Source organism: Octopus sinensis, linkage group LG16 (genome assembly GCF_006345805.1).
Source record: "Octopus sinensis linkage group LG16, ASM634580v1, whole genome shotgun sequence".
Taxonomy (NCBI): Eukaryota; Metazoa; Mollusca; class Cephalopoda; order Octopoda; family Octopodidae; genus Octopus; species Octopus sinensis.
In genome coordinates, this window is record NC_043012.1 from 34,949,667 (window position 1) to 34,967,581 (window position 17,915).

General features: G+C 37.3%; 1 protein-coding gene across 7 annotated transcripts in view; it reads right to left on the reverse strand.

Moving 5' to 3' along the window:
• LOC115220465 (serine/threonine-protein kinase ULK3) overlaps positions 1 to 17,915 on the reverse strand; it is a 104,138-nt gene that overhangs the window by 33,939 nt on the left and 52,284 nt on the right. For 2 of the 7 annotated variants that reach the window (XM_036509987.1, XM_036509988.1), the window contains exons 12-15: positions 16,823 to 16,898; positions 6,989 to 7,029; positions 3,970 to 4,078; positions 3,516 to 3,762 (exon numbers count right to left, since the gene is read on the reverse strand). In XM_036509987.1, the coding sequence (XP_036365880.1) occupies positions 3,701 to 3,762; positions 3,970 to 4,078; positions 6,989 to 7,029; positions 16,823 to 16,898 (288 nt within the window). In that variant the 3' untranslated portion in view covers positions 3,516 to 3,700. Of the gene's footprint in view, positions 1 to 577; positions 945 to 971; positions 1,124 to 3,512; positions 3,763 to 3,969; positions 4,079 to 6,988; positions 7,030 to 16,822; positions 16,899 to 17,915 lie in introns of those variants that run through there. The other 5 variants (XM_036509985.1, XM_036509986.1, XM_036509984.1 and 2 more) reach the window with 5 other exon arrangements.

The following is a 17,915-nucleotide window of genomic DNA, read 5'->3' on the forward strand; positions in this document are numbered from 1 at the left end:
GAGTTTGTTGACTGTGAGTTGCAGGAAAGCCTTCAAATATTTGGTTGCAACATAGAAATCTTTAGTTTCAGCCGATCCTCTAGATGGGTATTTGTCATTTGTGACCTTAAGGGTGTCTTGATTTTGGTAAGGCAGGAGAATGTAGAATTTACAGCAATAAGTGGTTGAAAAGCAAGAAAGTATTTTTTGTGCTTATTACCAAAGACAAGCATTTTTTCCATATTGCAATGAGATCTTTCTCAATATTAAATAAGAACTTTAAAATGTCATCTTCTGAAAGCTCAATTCTGTCTGTAGTTCTTTAGGAGCTTTGGAGACATCAACTACCTGAGGTGAAAATACAATTCTGTTGCGGCCCAAATGAAGTATAAAACCTGCACTGAGTCAGTTGTATGAGTGGATTCAGGCAAAGTAATTCAATAATATATATTTTCCTTTTGGAGTATTGTGTGAAGTTGTTCTGCTAATTCATGCTGCTGGTCAGTTAGGGTTCTCCTTGAAAGGGGCAGTTGTTTGTACTTTGAGACCTTATGGTGGGGCTAAGCATCCTGCAACTTCTACAAGGCATTCTTTTATGTTTTCCACATCCCTGAATGGCTTCCTTTTTCCTCCCCCCCCCCAACATATATAAGCTGCTTTATAAGTTGCTTTTGTGGCATTATTCCCAGGTTTTACCCCTGCTTGAAACAACTGCTTTTGCTTTTGTTTTCCCATAATGCAACCTTTCACATCCCTTCCTCCAGTCTGAAATGTTTGTGATCATTACAAGTGGCTTAATGCTGATGAGCATGAAAATCTTTCAATGTTGATATGCAGCGTCACAAAGCAAGCAAATCCTCTTATCTTTAGCAGATAAAAAAATAATAATTTTGCCATTCCCAATCCTCATGGAAACCTCTGTTTTCTTCCTTCAGAGTTCTCTCGGTCTTCTTTGACACGAAGGACTGTTAAGCAGACAGAATAAAAACAATAGAGTAAATATGCAGATATGGTCAGGCTATGCAACTATTCTCAAATTCCAGTTCAAATGGAAAACCATGTGCACCATTGTCACAAGTTGATAATCATTGATGCACTGGACCCATCATGGGCTCTCGTTAACCATCCTTGGTTATTAGTAGCGCTAGTCACATGACGAAGTTAACATATTATCTAGAGTCACATTAGAACTAGGTGCCAAAATAATCCTGATGACTTACTAATTTTTTAATTGTGGCAGTTTGTTGGGGAGAATTATTTCAATGAACTTTATTTTACTCTTTCGTATTTTAAAGAAGTTCATTTTAAAGTTAAAATTAAAATAATAAAAGACAAAGCTATTAATAAAAACAAAAGATTTGTTCAAAAAGCCATGCGTAATGACCGAAAAGGCTGTATGCAGCCTTAAAGCAATGGTTCCCCGCCCCTGACATAGACATATACAAAATAGAAGAGAAAGCAGTTATGGCATAGATGATTTGCATAATTTAGACAAAAATGAACTAAGAGAAATAACTCAAAGTGGCCAGTGACATGCATTTCAATAAGATAGATAAACACCAGTATGTTAAATACCTATTTCTTTACTACCCACAAGGGGCTAAACACAGAGGGAACAAACAAGGACAGACAAACAGGTTAAGTCGATAATTCGACCCCAGTGCGTAACTGGTACTTATTTAATCGACCCCGAAAGGATGAAAGGTTAAGTCGACCGTGGCAGAATTTGAACTCAGAATGTAATGGCAGACGAAATACCACTAAGCATTTCGCCTGGTGTGCTAACATTTCTGCTCAGAGAAATACCATACAACAAAAATTCTTGAACGAAAACTCATGGATTTAAAAATATGATAAATGTACTGAAAATGACACTGCTAGTCACCACACGTATACTATTTAAATCACTTTTGATACAGTAAACACAACAAAACTAAACAAAATATTGCATATGCAAAGTACATAGAACTACATTTACTCGGTAGTGCAGTGGAAGCTCCAGTGAAAATAAGACTATTGAACAACAAGAACAACAACAACAGTAATGACAACAATAATCCTTTCCACTATAAGCACAAGCATGAAATCTTAGGGGAGAGAGAGAGAGCCAGTGGATTACATGAACCCTAGTGTTTGACTGGTACTTATTTCATTGACCTTGGTGGAATTGGAATTCAGAATATAAGGAAAGCTGAAATGCCACTAAGCATTTTGTTTGGCATTTTAACGAATCTGCAAGCTCACTGCCTTAACAACACCAACACCACCAACATCACCACCAACACCACCAACATCACCACCAACAACAACAATAGTAGTAAGTACAGCATTGATAAAACAATAGAAGCATTTCTGTGTAGATTGTGCAGAAAAATGAAATGTAGAAAAGCGAAACAAAGTTTATGCATTTTCATTAATGTTTGTGTACAATACTCAATCAGTGGCAACAGGGATTATTTCTGTTGTAGATATATTTCTTTACTACCCTCAAGGGGCTAAACATAGAGGGGACAAACAAGGACAGACAGACGGATTAAGTCGATCACATCGACCCCAGTACTTTATTTAGCGATCCCGAAAGGATGAAAGGCAAAGTCGACCTCGGCGGAATTTGAACTGAGAACATAACGGCAGACGAAATACCGCTAAGCATTTCGCCCGGTGTTCTAACATTTCTGCTAGTTCGCCGCCTTTTAGTAATACAGAAAATACCATGACACAGTTGTACAGTGGGTATGGGCTAAAGTGTATTGGCAATTAGTACAAACACAAACCCTTTCCAGATTTGGAGAATAATCGAGTGAAATGCATGTGGTTCATGGGAGTCTGTACAGATAAGATACTGCAACATAATCATCCAGTTATCACTCTTCTATGGAAAAAGACTAAAGAATGGATCTTCATTGACATAACAGGACCTGTAGATCAGAACATTGTGGAGAATGAGAAAGCTCAAAGATATCACAACCTGGCATTTGAAGCGGAGCATATTTGTAGAGCCTCAATAATGAGTGTGATACTCATTGTGATTGGTGCACTAAAAATCAACTCAAAGAACACAAAAACTTGGCATGAAAAGTTGGAACTATCAGACACCAGGCAGCCATATTTGGAACAGTGCATGTGTTAAGGAAAGTGTTGCATCTATAAGTTGCAGGAAGGAGCTGAGACATGATATAGGTAACTAGGAACATTAAAACTAGAGAGAATTATGATAACAATAATGGGTTCTAATTTAGGCAGAAAGCTCACTCTAGTCAAGTATGATAGATAAACACCTCATCCTTCTACTCATTTTCATTTTACTTCACAATTACTTCAATTGTAGGGCTCCATTATCATTGAAGATTTCTCCTGGTGAAAGTCAAACAGACATATGATCAAAGACATTCCACTGATGGCCATCCCATTTTATTCTTTGACATTATACAGTATGAAGGTATCCAGTATATACAGTATTCAGTTTGTTAGGGGTTGATTTGAGGGAGATTTGGCTGCTATTTCTAACAGATCAATGTGAATGAGATTTACCAGTCTAAAAGGATATTAATGATTATACGATGCTTTATTTACAAGATATTTTTGTGTATGAGTGGACAATGACACACACACACATAAACACTCATATATTTATATACAATATTTTAAAGACTGTTTTTCCAAACAACATAAGTTGGTTAAGTTTGAAGTATATTTTATGGCCACTTCTCTTCATTTTGGGTCATCTTTTCTGTGAGTCAGTCTCAACAGATATAGATGGCCCATGCTGACATGAGCAGATAACTGCCAAGACAATTAAAAAAAATAAAAAAAATAAAAAAGAACCGAGATCAATAAAATTAAAATAAATAGAATTATGATAAATTATGAATAAATAACAAAAAAAAAACTTAGCAAACAACTAAGATAAAGCTAAAAAAATCGTACAATCTTTGAAGAAATAAGGGTTTGCATAGTGTGTATATTCTTGGATATATAAATATTACTTACAATTTGTCATTTCTGATTCTTCATCAAGTGTTGGTATATCGTTCTGTGTCAACTTTGGTACAGATTGATACCGTTTGATCTCTTCAGCTTTATCCAATGCTTTGTATGCCTGGACAGGTGAGAAAAACTAAATATATATGAGAATGTTTATTTAAATTCAAAAGCATGTAGTTACATATAGAATTTTTCATAATTGCTGACAAATCCTGTTTTAGTGAAGTGAAGACAAAAATAATACTAAATGCCAAGAACTCTCAAAGTTAAAGGAACCTAGGTCATGGGAGACTTTGGATGAAGTAGGGAAGGCTGAGCTGAAGATGCTGCATAACAAAGAACTATGCTGATTGGTGACAAGAAATGCTGTAGACGACCCAACCACCCATGATGTAATGTGCTCTAGTATGAGAGTAGAGTTCAAAATACAGTACTTTGTACTCTACCAAAGCACTCAATACACATTTTACTACTCACCTCAACTTACATCCTTCGAACCTTTTGAACTCCCCCCTTCTTCATTCGCCACTAGGTTTATGTATGGAACTTATGCTTATACTTATATATATATAGGGAGAGTTTACGAAAAAAACAAAAGACGAAGATAGGTGGTGTACAAAACAAACAGATGTATTAGTATAATGCTCAGGAATAGAAAAAGTCTTTTACGTTTCGAGCCTACGCTCTTCTACAGAAAGGGACACAGAAAAAACAAGGAGAGAAAAAAAAGGAGAGAAAAAAAAGAGACAAAAAAATGTGTGTAGTGGCTAACGATCTATCATGGCGATATATATATATACATATATCCCTAATCTGTATTCACATCTATGTATTAACTTAATAAAAAAACACCTATATATATTACATACACACATACAACTACATCTAGACCATCAACCATCCTCCTACTCTTGATTACCATTCACTACATTCACCCTTACCTTCACCTCTAACCATTTCTCATCCCCCACATACGCTCCTGCAATCTCTGCTCACCCATCCTTCTCGATTGTATGTTCCTCTACATTCTCTTCTATTCTTCCTTTTTGTACCTTGAGTGTGTTTATATCCCCATAACTTAGCAGTTTGGCAAAAGGGATTGATAGAATAAGTATTGGACTTAAAATATTATGTACCAGGCTTGATTTGTTCAACTAAGACTCTTCAAAGTGGTGCCCCAGCATGGCCACAGTCTCTTGACTGAAACAAGTAAAAGATAAAAGATACTGCATGTAGTACTACATTATCCAACAGGTCTTTCTTCTATACAGCAGCAGCTGAGGGAAATTTGACTAATATTTTTAGCAAATTAAATGACTGCAAATAGGTTCCTCTCACTGGTTTGTAGACTCCTATCCTTCATTTGATATACTCTTTACTCTTTTACTCGTTTCAGTCACGTGACTGTGGCCATGCTGGAGCACTGCCTTTAGTCGAGCAAATCAACCCCAGGATTTATTCTTTGTATGCCTAGTACTAATTCTATCGGTCTCTTTTGCCGAACCGCTAAGTTACGGTTGTCAAGCGATGTTGGGGGACAAACACAGACACAAAAACATATACGTACATATATATATATATACAACGGGCTTCTTTTCAGTTTCCGTCTACCAAATCCACTCAAAAGGCTTTGGTCGGCCCAAGGCTATAGTAGAAGACACTTGCCCAAGGTGTCACGCAGTGGGACTGAACCCAGAACCATGTGGTTCGTAAGCAATTTACTTACCACATAGCCAATCCTACGCCTATATTAAGAAACATGCCTAAAATAAAAGCAAATAAAAATATAACAGATGAAGATGACAGAAACCAGCCACACTATACTTCTCTGTTTATCTAATGTCATTTATGTTTGTATAACAAATTTTATTGGTGCATGCAGACATGCCTTAGCAAAATTTTAAAGGCAACTGCATTGGTTATTCACTGTCAGATAAGCCATGATGAACAGAAGTATGTTTGTAACTAGTCACTTTGGAGGGAAAATATTTTTTTAATGAATACACAGATTAACACACACACACACACACAAACACACACACATACTTGCATGCATGTAGACATGCACACGCTAGAGTTAGGGAGGAGGACTTTACATAGATTTCACATGTACACACATGTAGACCAACACAAGCACACAAAAACATACACACACACAATAATTAAAAACGAGCACATTATATTTTTTTAAATAAGCACACACACACACACACACATACACACACACATACACACACACACACACATACATACACACACACATACACACACACACACACACACACACACACATACACACACACATACACACACACACACATACACACACACACACACACACACACACATACACACACACACACCACACAACACACACACACACATACACACACACATACACACACACACATACACACACACACACACATACACACACCACACACACATACACACCACACACACACACCACACACACACATACACACCACACACACACATACACACACACACACACATACACACACCACACACACACAACACACACACACACATACACACACACATACACACACACACACACACCACACACACACACACACACACACACACACACACACATACACACACACATAAAGCTTAAATTTCTGAATATGTACACATCAGCAAACATACTTCTACTTAAGGAAGAGTACACTCCATATGTTTATCTATACATAACATAACACCATACACATGCAAACACATAAGCACACACAACTAACACATACACAACAGTGAGAGACAAGGCAGTCACATTTATTTGATTCGCCAGAAAGAGCAGCCAGATATCTTTCTTAAATCCCAGTCTACCAACTTGAAAATGAAAGGAGGCAGTGGACAATATATTCTTAGAAGCAGCATAAAAAGATGGAATAGTCTCAGATTGTTTTGATTATGGATCTACTCACTCAGTACTGACCTAGTGTTAAATAATAACAACACAACAATTTTTGCTGGTGAGCATAGAAGACAAATTTCAACTTACCTCTTGGTGTAGTAATTCTTTTCTCTTGCCTTTTGGTTCACCTGTAATATATAATAGTTACTCTATTAATGTGTGTGTGTGTGTGTGTGTGTGTCTGTGTGTGTGTGTGTGTATATATATCTATATATCATAATATCAAGGGCTATTACTGTGCGTAAAAGCCACATGCTTTAATGCGACTCTAAAGTTGGTTTAGACACTGGCTACTTGATAAAATCTCATATAGATTTTATCCTTATATTTACACACACACATTAATATATACAGTACATAGCTATGAGCTACAAATAGTTTCATGCATTGAAGATCTTATCTAAGCAGGTTTTTAAAGCACATCTAGTGTCTCCAAGTAATCTCTAGGCTCTGGGCACATGGCCGATACAAGTTGCTCTTACCTGAATGGAAAAGTAAACTGTGTATGCGTGTGTGTGTATATATATATATAGTTAATCCAAACATGAAAACACAAAGAGAAAACACAACAACACGAGGACGTGGAACAAGTATAGTGTTATTGGACGCTCAGGAAAGGAAAGAAAGACGGGGGATTTAGCGTTTCGAGCAGAGCTCTTCGTCAGAAACATAGGAAAAGGAAAGATCCAAGGAAGGGAAGACGGAGGAAAAAAATCGCCAACGGTACACACGCGGTCACATTTTGAATATATATATGAGTGAAAATGAAAATAAATATGATATTTGCTTTTTAATCAGATCTGATAGCATATAAGTGTCATTCTACCTTTCATGTGCAAAAACAGGGAAATAAATAAAAAATGAAAACAAAAAGAAAACTTTATTAGATGTGTGCAACAATTAATTGATTAGAAATGGATAAGTAACTGATTATAAACAATTTCATAAACACTCGGGAAGCAGTGAAAGAGGCAGGTCCAGGAAGATGTGGGACGATGGATAAGAAATGATTTTCAGATGTTGAGCCTCACAGAGGAAATGACAAGGGACTGAAACTTCTGGTGATATGCTGTGTTTGAGAATATAGTAAATAATATAGTAAACTATCACTATGACCTGGCAATGCCGGGTCATAGTGCTAGTGCATGCATATACAGCTGCGTTCGTGCGCACATACACGTGAGTACTGTCCAAATCTCCAACCAATCACATACAGCTAGCTGGCATTCAATTGGCGTATCAAGTTTCGGGCATTTTGATTGGGTTTTGGATAGAAAATTCACAAAACAGTCACTTCTATTGATTTTTTTAATGGCTTTGCGGGGTGACTGGGGAAATGTAAAGATGTGCACGACCACCCTTGGACGGTTTTGAATGACCATAGAAAGTGTGAGCCCTCTAACTGAAAAATTGTGGATTTGTATAAAGGACACACACACACAGACAGACATTTTGCCGTTTATATATAGAGAGATAATGGTTGTTCATGTACTTCAAGTCTAAATAACATAACTAAAAACTAAAGCAAAATCTTTTTTATTTAGGTTAGTTCAGCTGTTTAGGTAGTTGGGTATGTTGAGAGGATACGATGATGATAAGTTCACATTAACAACAATAATAATACTTGTTTCAAATTTTAGCACAAGGCCAGCAAAGTTAGGAGGGGATAACTTGATCAGACCAATCCTAGGGTTCAACTGGTACTTATTTTAACGACCCCGGAAAGGATGAAAGGTGAAGTCTACCTTGGTGGAATTTGAACTCAAAATGTAAAGACTGACAAAACGCTGCTAAAAATTCTGCCATCTTGTTACCTCACAACAGCAACAATAATATTGTCTGCTCTCGTTGACACATTGTCAGAAGAAGGGTATCAGACATTTATCCACTAGACCCAAGATGGATAAAAATCAGACTTCAAATGATGGGATTTGAAGAGAGAGAAACACTTAAAAAATAAAACTATAAAACTGTAGGACATAAAGTCTGGAATTCTACAGTCAACCTATTTCTTTACTACCCACAAATACAGAGAGGACAAACAAGGACAGACAAACAGATTAAATCGATTATATCGACCCCTGTGCGTAACTGGTACTTCCCAGAAGGATGAAAGGCAAAGTCGACCTCGACGGAATTTGAACTCAGAACGTAGTGGCAGACGAAATACCTATTTCTTGACTACCCACAAGGAGCTAAACACAGAGAGGACAAACAGGGACAGACAAACGGATTAAGTTGATTACATCAACCCCAGTGCGTAACTGGTACTTATTTAATTGACCCCAGAAGGATGAAAGGCAAAGTTGACCTCAGCGGAATTTGAACTCAGAACGTGGCGGCAGACGAAATACCACTAAGTATTTCATCTGGCTTGCTAACGATTCTGCCAGCTTGCAGTCCTATTCATAAAATATGCATGATTTCAAAAGCTATTACACAATTTAATTACATAATCCTATCAAAAATATTTACAGCCAGTTTTATGTTCTGTCTCAAGTATTAATTTTTGATATGGCTAAAAACATTATGCAGATTCTAAAATTACAAAGGCTGTAATACCAGTTGTTTACCATCTGTCAAAATAATTAGATCTTTGTATTTTGGAAAAAAATATTTTCTTTGCATGTTTAAATTCATTTTGTGAATATATAAAATGGTTTCTTCATGGGTGGGAAATTTTCCTTAGAAGATTTCCCCTAATATATAAGAGGTTATAATAGACATGTATACTTTCCAAGGGAAAACATTCTCTCATTCTGGAGGGTAAACTCTTGAATCCAGGAAAACTGGCACAAATCTGTGAGCGACATTTTGTCCACAGGGGAGTTGCATAAGTTCAGTTGCTATGAGGAGAGTAGAATTTAATGTCTGTTCTTATTACAATCCTCACAACATCCTGGGTCCCCCTTTCTCTTCTATGAAAAACACTGCTATAATATATATATATATATATATATATAAAATGCAAAAGGAATTATAAGAGATTAAGAAGCAAGACTAGTGGTAGGGAGCATTTATACTCAGTAGTAAGACTCAAATGTCAGCTAATAAGAACCTGTGAGGAAATGTATGCTGGGAAAACCAATGAATCTTTCATTCACATTCTGATCTGGAGGTTTAAACTGTACGATACTTGTGCCAGCGGCACATAAAAAGCACCATCCAAACGTGGCCAATGCCAGCGCTGCCTTCACTGGCTTCTGTGCCGGTGGCACGTAAAAAGCACCAACTGATCATAGCCGCTGCCAGCCTCCCCTGGCACCTATGCCGGTGGCATGTAAAAAGCACCAACCGATCGTGGCCGCTGCCAGCCTCCCCTGGCACCTATGCCGGTGTCATGTAAAAAGCACCCACTACACTCACGGAGTGGTTGGCGTTAGGAAGGGCATCCAGCTGTAGAAACTCTGCCAGATCAGACTGGAGCCTGGTGCAGCCTCCTGGCTTCCCAGACCCCGGTTGAACTGTCCAACCCATGCTAGCATGGAAAACGGACGTTAAACGATGATGATGATGATGATGGTTGTGAAAAAACTTGGCTAAACCAAAACACTGGACCCGTGGACATGCACAAAGACAGCCCAAGAGACAGAAGATTTAATTGTGAAGGAAATGCTTTGGCATAACCTTTAGCTGTGATAATTAAAACAAAGTAGAGAACTTGAGAACATATGTGTGTGTGCATGTGTGCATGCATATGTGACTCTTGCTAATCTTAGACAATGCTGTGTTGTTGTTTTAGTCCATCTGTTGTGCTGTGTTGTAGCAGATTCAGAATAAACATAATTACAATTTGACTGTATGAATAGACTACTTTATATGAACACATATAAATAGCAGCTGTCCTTGTATAGTTTTTTGTTTTTTTGTGAACTGATTTTGCAGGGTTTTATAATATAACATTTTCATTTTCCATTCATTATTGTTTCAAAAATTTATTTTAGACCAGGGAGAGTTATCCATATCTATCTAAATAGCTATTTATCTTTCTATCTCCATCACAGTGTTTAATTACATAGATTGGCACGTTGGTGGTGCAGATATGTTCTATTTGATTTTGCTGCCCAACAAGATAGTTTTTGTGACATAATGTGATGCCAAAGAAACTACCTGGGATATCTTTCCTAAAATTATACACAAGAATTGCAAAACTTTTCATATCTCATTGTTTCTAACAAGACTCAGAATGTCCTTCATATTTCATCTTTAACACAGAAATTCTTGCCAGTATGGAAGGCGGATGTTAAACGATGATGATGATGTATTGCAGAGTTTTAAAAGATATTATTTAAGGCTTTTGAAAATCCACAATAAGGTCACTCTCTAACCTTTCATCATCTGACACAAGTTCCCCACCTCAAATGCCCTGCCCCTCTCATAATTACTTGTCTTGTGAGTTACTTGGTTACCCTGCCAGTGCTGGTGCCACATTAAAAGCATCCAGTCCACACTGTAATGTGGTTGGCATTTGGAAGGGCATCCAGCCGTAAAAATCATGCCAAAGCTAACCTCACCTGTGCTAGTGCCATGTAAAAACCACTGAGTCCATTCTGCAGAGTGGCTGGTGTTAGGAAGGACATCTATCCATAAAATCCCTGCCAAAACATTCACAGTAGCCTAGGGCAGTTTTTCTACCTGGCAGGCTCTTGTCTTCCATCCTACCCTTGCATGGAAGATGGACATCAAATGATGATGATGATAAAAGAATAAAACATAAACCAGGATATTAGTAAGGAGAGACTTATCTCTCAACTGCCATAAAACCAGAACTAAACAAGAGCCCTTCAAAGGGAAGAAGGGCTGATGCACTATGTCATATAATTGAATGTCTTTTCGATGCACTAACTGTTCAAAATTAAATGTAAGATTGGCTACTTTTATTAAACTGTGGTTGACTGAAGCAAGATATATACCTTGTTATGATAGGAGTTACAGGAGGAGAGTGAGATGACACAGAAATTAAGTTATATGTAACTAATTATCAGTTCAAACATTTCAGTAGTTTCTTATGTCATCTTCCTGGATAGATTACGGTAAGAAGACAAAGTATGTGCATGGACACACAAAGAATATAAAGTTCAATAAATTATTAGATTCTCAGTCAAAGCCTAGTTATTTTATAGTTAATATCACCATGGTTCTTGAACTCATAAAAAATACATATACATAAAAAGACAAGGTAAAAATATATATATTTGAATAAAATAAAATATAATACAAATAGAGTGGCCTATCGAAAGGGTAAATATAAACGACTAAAAATTTGTAAACTACCAAAAAATAGACAAAGATAAAATAAATATCCAACGACTAAAAAAGTTTTATCAAATGATTAAAAATATTTGGAAAAAGTCATTTTACTCTTCTCACATTTTGCTTTGTGTGTGTTTCCTGTTTCATGTTCATCCTGATGAGAGGTGGGGGGGGGAGTCATCGCCGTGATGCACTTTAGTGTAATTGAACTGCAGTGGTGAGCTCCCAAAATGGCCATTGACCAATGTAAATTTGACCTGTGGAAGTCTGTTTATTTATGTGGCGAGCTGGCAGAAGCGTTAGCACGCCGGGCGAAATGCGTAGCCGTATTTCGTCTGCTGTTACGTTCTGGGTTCAAATTCCACCGAGGTCGACTTTGCCTTTCATCCTTTTGGGGTCGATAAATTAAGTACCAGTTATGCACTGGGGTCAATGTAATCGACTTAATCCCTTTCTCTGTCCTTGTTTATCCCCTCTATGTTTAGCCCCTTGTGGGTAGTAAAGAAATATATATTTATGAAATTTGGACGTACTTGTGTGATGAGAGTAAAAAGACCTTTTTTCAAGATATAGGTGAATTTGACCTGTGGAAGTCTCTGTTTATTTATGAACTTTGGACGTACTTGTGTGAATCCATTGTATGATAGATGAGAAGAACGGATTCACTGAACCTTGAACCTAACTCAAATGTAAGACTATCAAATTATTGAACATTTTCTTCTTCCTGTTTTTTCCTTACACTTTCTTTCCCTCTATTTCCTTTCGTTTATCTTTGCCTTCTTCGTTCTGATGATGTATATCAATTGCAACGAGGTAAATATATATTTACCCCAGCCTGATATACAGAAGCAGTGTCTATGCTAAAGTGCATGCACTAAAAAAAAAGATGAGGACTTGAAATTCAGTGGATAGGCCTGGGCAGAGAAGTGTAGCATGGTAACAAACCCAAAATTCGGTCTATGATGAGCGCCAATGAGTGCATGCCCCCTAATTTCAAATAGTTGAATGTGGTTCTCTAGCAGTACTTTACAAAACAGTTCTTGATGAATGACAGGCTAAAGGGAGCACTTTAATGCCTGCCTCAACAGTTTGCCATAATTGTTGGACAGGGAGGCAGGCGCTGTTTAAAACCAATTTCAGTAAGATGAAGTGGTAGACATGCTGAACTACTGCACAAGACACAGATTGCTGGTAGCTATGGTGACAGAAGTGGTGTGATGGTAAACTTGTCTGAAAGGTGTGAAGACAGACATTTTCTTCTCCAGCCAAGCTCTGATCAATTTCTTGAAGTAATACTTGAAGAAGAAGAAGGTAAGGGTGGAGAGGCAGATGTTGCTTTCTGGTGTGTTTAACAAAAGGTGGGCATGAGTGGCAAGACGAGTGAGGCTGAATGGGTTGCCCAGAGTAAGGGAAGGAAATAGGGAGAATACCTCACCATCATCATCATTATTATTATTATTTGTGTTAATATTGTTACTATTACCAAAAATATATTTGAAGTGTTTTTGAAATGTCATTATGGCAATTGAAATTAATAGCACATGTGTGCATATATAAACACATATATGTATATATATATATATATATATATATATATCTTTGTATGAATAAACATATTGATATATATATTTAATTATATATAAACACTCACACATTAGCAATGTAAATGAATACTTCTCGCAAACTTTAAAAGAAATGATAAAATATATATTTTCCAAAATTTCTTGGTGTATGAAAGAAGTTTTCTCTTGCTTTTCTTCTAATTCTGATTTATTAAGTAATTTACTTGTTTATTTATCTCATTTATATATTTCAAATTGTTAATTAATGGATTAACATTTGATCAAAATATGATAGCCTAAATTTCCTGCTGTGACTAATAGTAATAATCCTTGAGATCCTGTTACAGAAAATAATTTCCTAAGAAAGTTAATCAGATCCTTGTGTCAGCAGAGTTTTTATCCAGATCAATCAAGCATTCATTCTCTCTCTCTCTCTCTCTCTCTCTCTCTCACTCATTTACTCCCAACCTCCCCTGTTCCTAATGCAAACATCATTGCCAAACACAACCATACCATTAACAAAAACATTAACATAATTACAAAAATCACCACCCCCACCCTAACACACCACACCATTCTACAACATAATCACCACATAACTCTCAGCATGAGCCAATATTTACTGTCCTGCCAGAAATAGCAGCTAAATCTTTTTCAACTCATACTGTTGAAGGACACATTGGATAATGGTAGTCCCTGCTCTACAAAAAGACAAGATGTTCATAGTTTCATTACCTTTGGCCATAGGCCAGCTCGGCCATGGCTGACTTGGCGATAAATAACAACAACATCCAATTGTTACTTTAAAAGCATGTCACTAGATATATTAACTAACTCTACCCTTTTCCAAAAGTACATTCACACTGTCTCCCTCTTAACAGCAGAGTCCTCATTAACACAAGCTTAGCCTAACTCTGTTTTAGGACAGTATATTTCCCACAGCTACATGCTCAACCATCAATAAAACACTTAGGAACATAATGTTAATGCTGAAAATATTGTTGCAATGCCACCCTAAGGTCTTAACTTCAACTCACTTTTCTTCATTCAGTCTATGTACTCTCAGTATACTTTTTAGAATAATTAAATAAAAGATTCTAAATAAATGCAATGGAAGCATTCTACTTTCTTGGTAGTACAGTGTTCTCATGCACAGAATTTTTTAAAAATACATTAACACCAACATCAAAATGAAAATCAAATGGAAATTGTAGTTAAGATACCCATGCCGGTGACATGTTAAAAGCACCATCTGAATGTGGTAGTTGCCAGCGCCACCTGACTGGCGTCCGTGTCGGTGACATGTAAAAGCACCAACCGATCGTGGCTGTTTGCCAGCCTCAACTGGCACGTAAAAAGCATCCACTACGCTCACGGAGTGGTTGGCATTAGGAAGTGCATCCAGCTGTAGAAACACTGCCAGATCAGACTGGAGCCTGGTCGAACTGTCCAACCCATGCTACCATGGAAAACAGACGTTAAACGATGATGATGATGATATATATATATATATATATATATATATATAATATATATATATATATATATATATACACACACAATGAGCTTCTTTCAATTTCCGTCTACCAAATCCACTCACAAGGCAGTGGTCAGCCCGAAACTATAGTAGAAGACACTTGCCCAAGGTACCACACAATGGGACTGAATCCGGAACCATGTGGTCGGTAAGCAAGCTATTTACCACACAACCACTCATATATCCTTAAATCCTTAAAAATGTTTTAGCCCGAAGGCCGCGGCCATGCTAGGGCACAGGGGCCAGATAAGGCTGTCAAACAGCCACAATCGGTTGGTGCTTTTATGTGTCACCAACACGGACGCCAGTCAGGTGGCGCTGGCAACTGCCACGTTCGGATGGTGCTTTTAACATGTCACCGGCACGGGTATCTTAACTACAATATATATATATATATATATATTATATTTATATTATATAAGGCAAGGAAGAAGATAATTGACAAACATTAGCGAGATCTATTTATTAATTACAATCATATGAATAAATTAATAAATAAGAATAAATGAGTGAATATAACTCTACTCTTACGGCTGTTTCTACTTTGGGGGTCTAGCATGCCAAAGTTGACACATCATACCAAGATTGTACAAAAATTGAACAAAAATTGGACAAAAATTGAACCCTAGAGCAATTTTACTGTTATTCTATTGCATAGTTTTTAGATTCTAACTAATGACTAATGACTAATGGGGTTTGTGTTAGGAAGGGCATCCAGCAATAAAAGTCATACCAGGATGAACAAAAGTAACATACAGTAAAAGGAGCTCAATAGTTTTGACAAGGACAACCTTAGAATCTGTAGTAAGTTAAAAGAGCAGCCAGTCCATGTCATGTTAAGCTGTTGGTGATAAAGAAGGACATCCAGCAATAATAATCCATGCCAAAAATAATGACTTACATCACACAGTTAACAAGCTATTCCCTATTATTGTGTGAGCTAGCATGGAAGAACAAACAATGATCATGATGAGGAGGATGAGGAATCATCATCATCATCATTTAACGTCCACTTTCCATGCTACCATGGGTTGGACAATTTGACTGAGGTCTGGCGAACCAGACTCCAATCTGATCTGGCAGAGTTTCTACAGCTGGATGCCCTTCCTAACACCAACCACTCCGAGAGTGTAGTGGGTCCTTTTACGTGCCACCAGCACGAGAGCCACTTTGGTGATACTGGCAACGGCCACACCCAAATGGTGCTTTTTACATGCCACCTGCACAGGAGCCAGTCCAGCGGCACTAGCAACGACCTCACTTGAATGTTTCACATGCCACCAGCACAAGATCTAGAAAGGCGACGGAAAATATGAATTTCCACTAGGTTTAACATTTTTACTTAGGAGTTTATAATTCCTTACAAATTATTCAGGATTTATTTGGAACCCTAACTTTTCTCAGTTCTTTTATTTTGGTAGCAGTTATTTGTATGAGGGAATCGAGAGAATGCTATTGTGTCCATTTCTCATTGGTTATTGACGTACTTCATCTTTTCTACTCATAACGGGTTTCTTACAGCAACCAGGAACTACACCAAAATAGCAATAACAACAAGAAATAGCTCACTTTTTAACATTTTCAATAAAACCTCCAAAGATCCTTCATAGAGACTCAAAGCTGCCTTGTAATTTTCACTCTTTACCTGAATAAAAATGGAAAAGGAAAACAACGGTTAGTTACACATACAGAGATGTGTGTGTGTGTGTGTGTGTGCGTGCGTGCATATGTGTGAATACATTTGTCTGATCAACAAACAGCCCAAAGGCTGGATATGCTTTCACATTAGGTTGTAAATAATGATAATGTTTGTATGGAGGGTTAATCTTCTTTTCGTGCAGCATGCAAACAATGCCAAGACAAAGGGAAGATACAAACACACACACACACACACACACATGTATATGATTGGCTTCCTACTGTTTCCGTCTATAAATTTCACTCATAAGGCATTGGTCATCTTGAGGCCATAGTCAAAACCTGACCCAGTGACATACAGCAGGGACAAACCCTAAACCATGTGGCCCTGAAGCAAACTTCTTAACTACTCAGTCATGCCTATGCTTATAATAGGTGACACCAGTGTCTCTTATACATATACAATGCATAGATGTACAACAGATGTACAACAGATGTACAACAGATGTGCACATAGTAAAGAATATGTGTTTGAAGCTGATGAGTCATTTGATTGCTACTCTGAGTTTCTCATCAAGAACAGTGATCCAGAGAACAAAGAAATCTTTTTGTTACCCACAAAAAGTGAGTAGAAGACTGAGTGGCAATGGAGTTGTTCTAATCAAAGCACAATTCAGAATGAATTGGCTTCATTGGTCAACATGTGCAACATTTCAAGAATAAGACAAGAAAGAACCAGCAAATGGTTTTTCCTTGCGCTTGTTTGCATGCTGTTTGCTCCAGGATGTAGCTTTCATGACAAGTGAATGCTACATCTTGGAGTCAGCCACCACTGAACTGAAAACCCTTTAGCAAGCTCCCAGCATACCACTGTAGATCATTCATAGCATGAACAGTACAAAATGATGCAATGCAGAGGCAAAGTATACCACGTTTGCATTGAAGAACCAAATGCATGAGTTTATTTATTAAGCTTTCTAAGCAGAACAAAAGCTGTTGTGTGCAACAATAGCCTCTCGGTAAT